The sequence below is a fragment of the Triticum urartu genome, chromosome 7 (genome assembly GCF_003073215.2).
Source record: "Triticum urartu cultivar G1812 chromosome 7, Tu2.1, whole genome shotgun sequence".
In the NCBI taxonomy this organism is placed as follows: domain Eukaryota; kingdom Viridiplantae; phylum Streptophyta; class Magnoliopsida; order Poales; family Poaceae; genus Triticum; species Triticum urartu.
Window position 1 is genome coordinate 254,020,915 of NC_053028.1, and position 12,203 is coordinate 254,033,117.

The following is a 12,203-nucleotide window of genomic DNA, read 5'->3' on the forward strand; positions in this document are numbered from 1 at the left end:
AGCGTGTAAGGTTTTGCTGGTGACCCTGTCTTGGTCGCCTAAGTTTTTGGTAAGTGTAGTTGAGAACTAATGTATTCCAGTATGGGGGCCGGTCATTTTTTATGGCCTGATGTTATGAGTACAATCGGGTTTGTCATGTAATCTCATATTATTTTCAGAGAAGTTGTATTGACCTCATGTTATGTCCTTTTATTTTCGAACATGTTGCTGGACTTGTAATGACAAATTTCATGCATTGTTTTATTGGCCCACTTTTGAATTATGTTCTGTTTGATTCGTTAGTTGTGATAAGAAAAAGGTTGTGTGTTATATCCGCATAAGTAGGAACACTTCTCATTCGAAATCAAGAGTGTGACGTGTTGCCGTCTGTATGGTTCTACTTTTTCCTATTCACATACTGTCCACTGGTGTGCGTTGGAGAGAAAAGGTTCGTTTGCATGAAAAGAGAGATCATTCTGTCGAGTACGAAAGGTTCTGACCTTGCCATATGAGGTTTCTCGTTCTCTAGTACGAGAAGTCCCCCACCCTCCCGCCTCCCCGGTGCACAACGCAAAGTTTTGCAAAATTGAAATGAGGTTCAATGACTGTTTGCATGTTTCGACCCTTTTCCCATGCACACATTGTCCAATGGTGTGCAATGGAGGGAAAATGTTCGCCTGCATAAAAAGAAGGATCCTTTCGACGAGTACGAAAGGTTCTTACCTTGCCATCTGAGGGTTCTCGTTCACCAATAAGAGAGCCCCCCGCCACCCCCCCCCGCCCTGGGTGCAATAGGCCCCTGGTCTACGATATATAGAAGGGTTCTCGTTCCATAAATAAGGGTGCCTACTGCGAGTGTGTGGGTGGTTCTCACAATGCATAACAAAGGTCCTATGATTGGTACATTACATCAGAAAATTACTTCTCCCCGGTTAAACTTGCACACGCGTGGAAGAGCGTCTATTTACCACGTCAGGTTTATAAATAGTTTGTATGCATAAAATGAATGGTCCTCGCGTTGCACCGATGCGGTGATACGTTATCATGCGGTGTGTGATTGAGAAGGGTTCGCATGCATAAAATGATGGATCCCTCCTGTCGAGCGTGAAAGGTTCACACATTTTCATAGAAGGGTTCTCATTCATTATTAAAATGGTTCCTCTCACTTTCTCCCCTCCGGTCATTCGAAATTACTATGATTGGGAGAGAAAAGTTGTGTATTATATTCGCATATGTCCGAATGCATCTCATTTGAATTTAGGAGTGTGTCATGCTGCTATCTGCATGGTTCTACTTTTTCCTATTCACACACTATCCAATGGTGTGCGATGAAGAGAAAATGTTCACATGCATAAAAACATGGATCCTTCCAACGAATATGAAAGGTTCGGGTTCATAAAAAGAGTGATCCATCCGACGAGTGTGAAAAGGTTCTCACCTTGCTAGAAGAGGGTTCGCATGCATAAAAAGAGTGATCCTTCCGCTAGAGGAGCCCCCCATCTGGTGTGCAATGCGCCTTTTTTGGTAAATTTTGAAATGATGTTTGATCTCTATCTCCGCCGTTCACATCACCATCCGATGTAATGATAAGGGACGGGTAGCAGGTGTCAAATAGCCCCCCGGTCTTTGCTATATGGAAGGGTTCTCGTTCCATAAAATAAGGGTGCCTGCTGTGCAAGTATGGATGGTTCTCACAATGCATAACAAAAGGTCGTGTGATATGTCGATGGAGCCGAATGGGGGTCTCGTTCACCCATAAGATGCCCCCCGGGACGCCCGTGTGGCACTATGCAATCTTTTTGATACAACGATATACGAGGAAGGATCTATCACTCTCTCCCTCCACCCCCCCCCCCACACCCCCCCACCCACACACACATCCAATATAACGCAAAAGCAGAGGTTCCATATGATATGTGAATGCATGGGCGCGTTGGAAAACTTTTGTAAGACCAAGAATAAAAATGTCACCTTAGTTCCTTGGTCACCTGTTAAGAGGAGTGCCATCCCCGTGCACTATGTGACGTTCCGACCAAATTGAACAATCATGGTTGATCACTCTCGCCCTCTTTCCCATCAACGACGAGTAAGAGCTATCGATATGCTCACAGTCCATGTTATATGGAAGGGTTCTTGTTCCTTAATAAAGGGTTCCTACTGTAGGTGTATTGATGGTTCTCGCAGTGCATGACAGAGATTCCGTGTGATATGTCGTTGAGGTCCAAGGGGGTGTCTCGTTCACCCATAAGACGTGCCCCCCATCCACACGCCCAAATGATGCAATTGTATTGTATATCGATCTCACGTCCTACATCAATCATCTCTCTTTCTCTTCCTACCCAGCATCTCTCAATCACTCCATTAGGTAGCCGAACATGCGCCTAGAAAGAAAGTTTCTTATACACCTGGAAAATTGGTAAACGCGCAGTTGCTTACAGTTCTCAAATTGGTAAACTAGATGGAAGATGTTTCACTGGTGCCCCGTGCTGCCTGATGTTGTTGATTTTGCTGATCCACCTATACGTGGGCATATGGCGATGACAAACAGATGTGGTTCGCTATCGGCTAAAACGGCAGAGCGCGCTACTCAAGATCTCTCCCCGGTCAAAAATGTCTTCAATCGTCAAGGGTAAGGTTCAGAACACACATCCGTGTGTCATTGATACGCACACAGTACCTAATTCGAGCCCGCCTGGTTACTACTGTCTTCTGTACGTGGCGTGCCCTGGTCTTCTGTACAGATGCGTGCCCTGGTTTGATGTCTTTCATTTAACCAATGGTATGCCCTTGCACGCCATAAGAAGGTAGCCTGGCAGCTGTCAGCAGGCTCAGTGTGTGACGCATTCATTTAAAGACGTGCATGTTTATATATAAAATAGACCGCGGGTCATGCCAAAACCACAAAATAGCCTTTGTGTTACGCTTCAGTGGTAGAAACCAACCAAAAACTATACCACCGATGGAGAACGTGAGCTCCCGATGTCGTTTTCCTCCGACCCAAACAACTGTCCGTTCATGTCTTACTGCATGATTGAGGGCACACCCGCCATGGTGGAAGAAGAGAACCGTCTCCGAGCCACCGCAATGGTGATCACCGCGGCGTGCGTCGACCGGGGGCGTTGAAGGAAGCAATCCTCGTCGAGTTCAACGAGGGTAGCCGTCGACGTGTCCGCCCTCTCGGTACAATCGTACCTCGTCCGTTTCACGGACGGCGGGTGGCGCAATCAAGTTGCATCGGTGAGGGTGTTCCACGACGACCAGGCCCCTAGTGAGCGAACCCGTGCCGTCTACAATTCCATGGGCGGCTGGGTACGTTAACGGTTAACGACATTGCGTCCTGGATGATCTTGAATTTTGTTTACTATCTTTGCCCTTCATCCAAGATAACAAAAACGAGTCTGTTAGCCATATATCTCGAATCAATTTACATTAATTCTAAAAAACTGACATGTTAGCTAACCTCGCATGAGCACAGTAAATCTTGTTTAGATTTGTAGGGTTGCCGTTGATGTACTTGTTCCCACGCTTGATGCCGAACCTGACTTCCCAGGAGTGCGCATTGTAAAACTCATATGCCTCCTGCTCAGAGTTGAAAGACATGCACACAGCTGGTTCGAACACAATTTTCTTCCCAAGCTTCACTTCTTCTTCCATCGCCCGCTCGATCGCCCCCAGGCTTCCCTCCGATGCTATGCTTCCCCTCTTTGTTCCTGTAAGATTAATACAACCTCTAAGCTTGATGGAAACCATGCTGGTGCATAGTGTGTTCAGAGTTGGAACGATAAGTGTATGATTCTAAAATGATCTAGTCCTCCTATACTGAAACTTTGTGATTTAGTACGTGCGTATATCATGGAAATCTGATGGCAATTGTTTATGTGGGAGAGGGTGGATGCTTGCCTAGTGCGAGAAATACCTTGCCGGCTGTTGTCTGCTTCGGCCCCTTCCGCTGGTTTGCTAACCTTTGTTGGTTTTGAGGCTGTGATCTAGTTGCTCTCAAACTCTAATCTTTCTCTCTGAATAACACAATACACGCACAGGAGGTGGAAGGGAACAGAGAGCATGCGACGCGTAAAGAGTGCTTCTTTTCTATTCTTACTTTTATTAGTCGCTAACAGAAAAACTGAAAACTCGCCACGATCCAACAATTGCATGTGCCATCCTACGAGCCTGAATCGTGCCGAGTCTAAAGCTAACTAACTTGATCTAAAAAAGACAAGGCCGCAGCGAGAACGCAGCTCGCTTCTGGCATTCAGTTGACATTCAGAACAACACATCCAACTGAACTTATTTAACTATCGAGGGAAACAAACAACAACTGAAACTGCAGATACGTCAAGGTTAATACTGACAATCTTTTCCTCCTCGTCCGTGTTTTCCCCATCAATCCTCTCAGCGCCAGGTGTGCTCTTGTTGGCTGGTTGTGTGTTCTGATCCACACTAGGGACTGCGGTGTATGCATCTAGTGCAACAAAATCAAGCGGAGCAACCAAAAAACGAGTATTAACTACTATTGCATCTAATGATCTAGTAGTTCTAAGAAAACGGTGAAAGCTTTCGCAGCGCAGTTCTCTCCCCTTGCAAAAATATGCTTACCTTTTAGTTCGTCGACCTCCATCGCCTGTGCAGTGCTGCCGTTCTTCTCCATTGAAAAGGACGTCGCTCGGTCTCCAGCACGCTGATCTTGCTATGACGAGGTTGTATCTCCTCTCTCAGTAGGGCTCTCTCTCTCTCTATCTGGGCAGGCGAGTTAGGAGAGGATGCAAGCGACACTCCGATCGTTTGACTGCGTTGATGGTCACGGGTCTGCTTTTCCCCTAAAGTGGTCGGCGCAGTGCTGGTGCCTGCTCACGGGTGCACCAGATAGCATGTCGTATCCATGGGGATGAATAACGCTCGCTTGGGCAGGGTTGGGCGGTGCAGGACTGGTACCGGTGCACAACGATTAGGCTAGTTGTAATAGTAGTATCATAGTTAGTATCATGCATGTCAACTAGGCAATTTTGATGAGGTGTCATAGCCTTAAATGAAGAAAGAGATTGTGGAGTATCATATCATGATACAGTATCATAATAAATGTTATGCTACTTTGTGTCATGCATGGCAATAAATAGAATACTACATGATACTAATATATACTATGCATTAGGAAGGTAGTATTATACACTAGTATCATATGCATGATACTACTATATGATACTCCCCATTACAACCAGTCTTAGGGTTTCTAACAATGCCACATGGCATCATGCATGTCATATGGATTAGGGGAAAACAAAGATTATAGTATATTATTAGTGGAAAACGGCCCAATTTTGAGCCCATAGCACCTGCATCTAATGGGCTATGGGCTGCTATCAAGTATCGACACAGATTGTTTTTTGAGACATCAACACAGATGGCATCCTACATAGTCAATGAGGCCTAAGTGTCTCGAGTGAAAAAACGCAAGAAAAGGAAAGGTTCAAACCAATGCCCAACAGTTCTCCAGTTCCATCCTGGAACCGTTCGGGCCGACCGCTGGTGGTCCTGCCTGCTGGACAGCAGCCTAGTGCCTCCACGGTTCTGTTCTCTTGCAGGCAGCGTGGTCCAACAATCTCTATAGGAGGAAAAAAGCATCAAAGGAAAAATATCAGGAAAAAGCAAATGAGGTAAGAGGAGGGACCAGATCCCCACACGAATGAGCGCTTGTGATTGCAGCCGCGCGAGTGAAACTTTATATCTTTGCTTTTTCCTATATATATATATATATATATATATATTGATGTTCTAAGAATGATCATGATGCCCTCAGGTCCGTACTTTATTTTTATCGACACCTCTATCTCCAAACATGTGGACATATTTTTCTGATTTCGGCTTTCGCTTGAGGACAAGCGAGGTCTAAACTTGGGGGAGTTGATATGTCCATTTGCATCATGCTTTTATATCGATATTTATTGCATTATGGGCTGTTATTACACATTATGTCACAATACTTATGCCTATTCTCTCTTATTTTACAAGGTTTACATGAAGAGGGGAGAATGCCGGCAGCTGGAATTCTGGGCTGGAAAAGGAGCAAATATTAGAGACCTATTCTGCACATCTCCAAAAGTCCTGAAACTTCACGGGAGCACTTTTCAGAATATATAAAAAATATTGGGCGAAAGAAGTACTAGAGGGGGCCCACCCACCGTCCATGAGGGTGGGGGCGGCCCTACCCCCCTGGGCGCGCCCCTGCCTCATGGGCCCCCTGGTGGCCCTTTGATTCCCATCTTCTGCTATATGAGGTCTTTCGTCCGAGAAAAAATTATAAGCTAGCTCACGGGACGAAACTCCGCCGCCACGAGGCGGAACCTTGGCGGAACCAATCTAGGGCTCCGACGGAGCTGTTCTGCCGGGGAAACTTCCCTCTGGGAGGGGGAAATCATCACCATCTTCATCCCCAACGATCCTCTCATTGGGAGGGGGTCAATATCCATCAACATCTTCACCAGCACCATCTCATCTCAAACCCTAGTTCATCTCCTGTATCCAATCTTTGTATCCACACCTCAGATTGATACTTGTGGGTTGCTAGTAGTGTTGATTACTCCTTGTAGTTGATGCTAGTTGGTTTACTTGGTGGAAGATCATATGTTCAGATCCATTATGCATATTAATACCCCTCTGATTATGAACATGAATATGCTTTGTGAGTAGTTACGTTTGTTCCTGAGGACATGGGAGAAGTCTTGCTATAAGTAGTCATGTGAATTTGGTATTCGTTCGATATTTTGATGAGATGTATGTTGTCATCCCTCTAGTGGTGTCATGTGAATGTCGACTACATGACACTTCACCATTGTTTGGTCCTAGAGGGAGGCATTGGTAATTAATAAGTAGATGATGGGTTTCCAGAGTGACAAAAGTTTAAACCCTTGTTTATGCGTTGCTTCGTAAGGGGCTGATTTGGATCCATATGTTTCATGCTATGGTTAGGTTTACCTTAATACTTCTGTTGTAATTGCGGATGCTTGCAATGGGGGTTAATCATAAGGGGTGCTTGTCCAAGTAAGGACAGTACCCAAACACCGGTCCACCCACATATCAAATTATCAAAGGACCGAACGTGAATCATATGAACATGGTGAAAAACTAGCTTGACGATAATTCCCATGTGTCCTCGGGAGCACGTTTTCCTTCATATAAGAGTTTGTCAAGGCTTGTCCTTTGCTACAAAAAGGATTGGGCCATCTTGCCACACCTTATTTACTTTTATTACTTGTTGCTCGTTACAATTTGTCTTATCACAAAACTATCTGTTACCGATAATTTCAGTGCTTGCAGAGAATACCTTACTGAAAACTTCTTATCATTTCCTTCTGCTCCTCGCTGGGTTCGACACTCTTACTTATCGAAAAGCTACGATAGATCCCCTACACTTGTGGGTCATCAGCAACCCAATTTTATTTTTGTTCCTTGATTTTTGTTCATGTTTAGTAATAAATAATTCATCTATCCTCTATTATGATTGTGTTTTTATGTTTTAATTAGTGTTTGTGCCAAGTACAAGTAAAGCCTTTTGGATCTTCTTGGGTAAAGATTTGACGGATTTTGGAATAAGAAGTGGCAAGAGCCTAAGCTTGGGGATGCCCAAGGCACCCCAAGGTAAAATTCAAGGACAACCAAAAGCCTAAGCTTGGGGATGCCCCGGAAGGCATCCCCTCTTTCGTCTTCGTCTATCGGTAACTTTACTTGAGGCTATATTTTTATTCACCACATGATATGTGTTTTGCTTGGAGCGTCTTGTATGATTTGAGTCTTTGATTTTTAGTTTACCACAATCATCCTTCTGTACACACCTTTTGGAGAGACACACATGAATCAGAATTTATTAGAATACTCTATGTGCTTCACTTATATCTTTTGAGCTAGATAATTTTGCTCTAGTGCTTCACTTATACCTTTTTAGAGCACGGTGGTGGTTTTATTTTATAGAAATTATTGATCTCTCATGCTTCACTTATATTATTTTGAGAGTCTTTTAGAACAGCATGGTAATTTGCTTTGGCTATAAAATTAGTCCTAATATGATAGGCATCCAGGATGGGTATAATAAAAACTTTCATATAGAGTGCATTAAATACTATGAGAAGTTTGATACTTGATAGTTGTTTTGAGATATAAAGATGGTAATATTAGAGTTGTGTCTAGTTGAGTAATTGTGGAATTGAGAAATACTTGTGTTGAAGTTTGCAAGTCCCGTAGCATGCACGTATGGTAAACGTTGTGTGACAAATTTGAAGCATGAGGTGTTCTTTGATTGCTTTCCTTATGAGTGGCGGTCGGGGACGAGCGATGGTCTTTTCCTACCAATCTATCCCCCTAGGAGCATGCGCGTAGTGCTTGGTTTTTGATGACTTGTAGATTTTTGCAATAAGTATGTGAGTTCTTTATGACTAATGTTGAGTCCATGGATTATACGCACTCTCACCCTTCCATCATTGCTAGCCTCTTCGGTACCGTGCATTGCCCTTTCTCACCTCGAGAGTTGGTGCAAACTTCGCCGGTGCATCCAAACCCCGTGATATGATACACTCTATCACACATAAGCCTCCTTATATCTTCCTCAAAACAGCCACCATACCTACCTATTATGGCATTTCCATAGCCATTCCGAGATATATTGCCATGCAACTTTCCACCGTTCCGTTTATTATGACACGCTCCATCATTGTCATATTGCTTTGCATGATCATGAAGTTGACATCGTATTTGTGGCAAAGCCACCTTCATAATTCTTTCATACATGTCACTCTTGATTCATTGCACATCCCGGTACACCGCCGGAGGCATTCACATAGAGTCATATTTTGTTCTAAGTATCGAGTTGTAATTCTTGAGTTGTAAGTAAATAAAAGTGTGATGATTTTCATTATTAGAGCATTGTCCCATGTGAGGAAAGGATGATGGAGACTATGATTCCCACAAGTCGGGATGAGATTCCGGACGAAAAAAAGAGGCCATAAAAAAAGAGAAAAAAGGCCCAAATAAAAAATGAGAGAAAAAGAGAGAAGGGGCAATGTTACTATCCTTTTTCCACACTTGTGCTTCAAAGTAGCACCATGATCTTCATGATAGAGAGTCTCTTATTTTGTCACTTTCATATACTAGTGGGAATTTTTCATTATAGAACTTGGCTTGTATATTCCAATGATGGGCTTCCTCAAAATGCCCTAGGTCTTCGTGAGCAAGCAAGTTGGATGCACACCCACTTAGTTTCTTTTGTTGAGCTTTCATATATTTATAGCTCTAGTGCATCTGTTGCATGGCAATCCCTACTCCTTGCATTGACATCAATTGATGGGCATCTCCATAGCCCGTTGATTAGCCGTCAATGTGAGACTTTCTCCTTTTTTGTCTTCTCACACAACCTCCATCATCATATTCTATTCCACCCATAGTGTTATGTCCATGGCTCGCGCTCATATATTGCGTGAAAGTTGAAAGAGTTTGAAAAGGCTAAGTATGAAACAATTGCTTGGCTTGTCATCGGGGTTGTGCATGATGGGAGCATTTTGTGTGACGAAAATGAAGCATGGCCAAACTATATGATTTTGTAGGGATAAGCTTTCTTTGGCTATGTTATTTTGATAAGACATAATTGCTTGGTTAGCATGCTTGAAGTATTATTATTTTATGTCAATATTAAACTTTTGTCTAGAATCTTTTGGATCTAAACATTCATGCCACATAAAGAGAATTACATTGAAAATTATGTTAGGTAGCATTCCACATCAAAAATTCTGTTTTTATCATTTACCTACTCGAGGACGAGCAGGAATTAAGCTTGGGATGCTTGATATGTCTCCAACGTATCTATAATTTTTGATTGTTCCATGCTATTATATTATCTGTTTTGGATGTTTAATGGGCTTTAATATACTTTTATTATTTTTGGACTAACCTATTAACGAAGGCCCAGTGCAAATTGCTGTTTTTGCCTATTTCAGTGTTTCGCAGAAAAGGAATATCAAACGGTCCAAACGGAATGAAACCTTCGCGAGGATCTTTCTTGGAACAAAATCCAGGAGACTTGGAGTGGAAGTCAGAGACGCAACGAGGCGGCCACGAGGCAGGAGGGCGCCCAGGGGGTAGGGCGCCCCCCACCCTCGTGGGCCCCTCGTAGCTCCACCGACCTACTTCTTTCGCCTATATATACTCTTATACCCTGAAAACATCCAGGGGAGCCACGAAACCACTTTTCCACCGCCGCAACCTTCTGTACTCGTGAGATCCCATCTTGGGGCCTTTTCCGGCGATCTGCCGGAAGGGGGATTCGATCACGGAGGGCTTCTACATCAACACCATAGCCTCTCCGATGATGTGTGAGTAGTTTACCACAGACCTTCGGGTCCATAGTTATTAGCTAGATGGCTTCTTCTCTCTCTTTGGTTCTCAATACAAAGTTCTCCTCGATGTTCTTGGAGATCTATTCGATGTAATACTTTTTGCGGTGTGTTTGCCGAGATCCGATGAATTGTGGGTTTATGATCAAGATTATCTATGAACAATATTTGATTCTTCTCTGAATTCTTATATGCATGATTTGATATCTTTGCAAGTCTCTTCGAATTATCGGTTTAGTTTGGCCTACTAGATTGATCTTTCTTGCAATGGGAGAAGTGCTTAGCTTTGGGTTCAATCTTGCGGTGTCCTTTCCCAGTGACAGCAGGGGCAGCAAGGCACTGTATTGTATTGTTGCCATCGAGGATAAAAGATGGGGTTTATATCATATTGCTTGAGTTTATCCCTCTACATCATGTCATCTTGCCTAATGCGTTACTCTGTTCTTATGAACTTAATACTCTAGATGCATGCTGGATAGCGGTCGATGTGTGGAGTAATAGTAGTAGATGCAGAATCGTTTCGGTCTACTTGACACGGACGTGATGCCTATGTTCATGATCATGCCTAGATATTCTCATAACTATGCGCTTTTCTATCAATTGCTCGGCAGTAATTTGTTCACCCACCGTAATATATGCTATCTTGAGAGAAGCCACTAGTGAAACCTATGGCCCCCGGGTCTACTTTACATCATATAAGTTTCCGATCTACAATTCTAGTTTACTATTTATTTTGCAATCTATACAAACAAAAATACCAAAAATATTTATCTTATTATCTTTATCAGATCTCACTTTTGCAAGTGGCCGTGAAGGGATTGACAACCCCTTTATCGCGTTGGTTGCAAGGTTCTTATTTGTTTGTGCAGGTACTAGGCGACTTGCGTGTAGTCTCCTACTGGATTGATACCTTGGTTCTCAAAAAACTGAGGGAAATACTTACGCTACTTTGCTGCATCACCCTTTCCTCTTCAAGGGAAAACCAACGCATGCTCAAGAGGTAGCATTATGCTGTTGGTGCTGTTCTAGGACAAAGAGTTGATAAGAAACTGAATGTTATTCATTATGCGAGTAAAACTCTAGACAATGCTGTAGGATCGAAAGTATGTCTAGAGGGGGGGTGATTAGACTACTTGACCACATAAAACTTATCATATTCCCCATTTTAGTTCTTGGCAGATTTTAGCAACTTTGGACAAGTCAAGCAATCTTAACACAATTAAATCAAGCATGCAAAGAGTATATGAGCAGCGGAAAGTAAAGCATGCAACTTGCAAGAATGTAAAGGGAAGGGTTTGGAGGATTCAAACGCAATAGGAGAGACGGATGTTTTTGTCGTGGTTCCGATAGGTGGTGCTATCGTACATCCACGTTGATGGAGACTTCAACCCACGAAGGGAAACGGCCGCGCGAGTCCACGGAGGGCTCCACCCACGAAGGGTCCACGAAGAAGCAACCTTGTCTATCCCACCATGGCCGTCGCCCACGAAGGACTTGCCTCACTAGGGTAGATCTTCATGAAGTAGGCGATCTCCTTGCCCTTACAAACTCCTTGGTTCAACTCCACAATCTTGTCGGAGGCTCCCAAGTGACACCTAGCCAATCTAGGAGACACCACTCTCCAAGAAGTAACAAATGGTGTGTTGATGATGAACTCCTTGCTCTTGTGCTTCAAATGATAGTCTCCCCAACACTCAACTCTCTCTCACAGGATATGGATTTGGTGGAAAGAAGATTTGAGTGGAAAGCAACTTGGGGAAGGCTAGAGATCAAGATTCATATGGTAGGAATGGAATATCTTGGCCTCAACACAAGTGTAGGTGGTTCTCTCTCAGAAAAGTAAGTTGGAAG

General features: G+C 43.5%; 1 protein-coding gene across 3 annotated transcripts; it reads right to left on the reverse strand.

Annotated features, from left to right (window-relative positions):
* Positions 1-2,812: 2,812 nt before the first annotated feature.
* LOC125522681 lies at positions 2,813-4,846 on the reverse strand. Of its 3 annotated transcripts, XR_007289918.1 has the most exons (4): positions 4,576-4,836; positions 4,332-4,441; positions 3,440-3,689; positions 2,814-3,351 (listed from the first exon to the last, which is right to left on the reverse strand). XR_007289918.1 is itself a non-coding variant. In XM_048687722.1 (3 exons), the coding sequence occupies exons 1-3, from the start codon at positions 4,625-4,627 to the stop codon at positions 3,294-3,296; spliced, it is 360 nt and encodes a 119-aa protein (XP_048543679.1). In that variant the 5' UTR covers positions 4,628-4,837; the 3' UTR covers positions 2,813-3,293. The 3 variants fall into 3 exon arrangements, 1 of the variants encoding a protein (XP_048543679.1); XM_048687722.1 differs by lacking the exon at positions 4,332-4,441 and having other exon boundaries at positions 2,813-3,351; positions 4,576-4,837; XR_007289917.1 differs by lacking the exons at positions 2,814-3,351; positions 3,440-3,689 and having other exon boundaries at positions 4,050-4,441; positions 4,576-4,846.
* Between the last annotated feature and the right edge of the window lie 7,357 nt (positions 4,847-12,203).

Bases quoted from the DNA above. Each gene is read 5' to 3' on its own strand.
- LOC125522681 (XM_048687722.1), bottom strand. From the start codon at position 4,627: ATGGAGAAGAACGGCAGCACTGCACAGGCGATGGAGGTCGACGAACTA. The intron at 3,690-4,575 runs GTAAGCATATTT...TTAATCTTACAG, and splicing joins GGAGGTCGACGAACTAAAAG to GAACAAAGAGGGGAAGCATA. The intron at 3,352-3,439 runs GTTAGCTAACAT...TCTTGGATGAAG, and splicing joins ATTTACTGTGCTCATGCGAG to GGCAAAGATAGTAAACAAAA.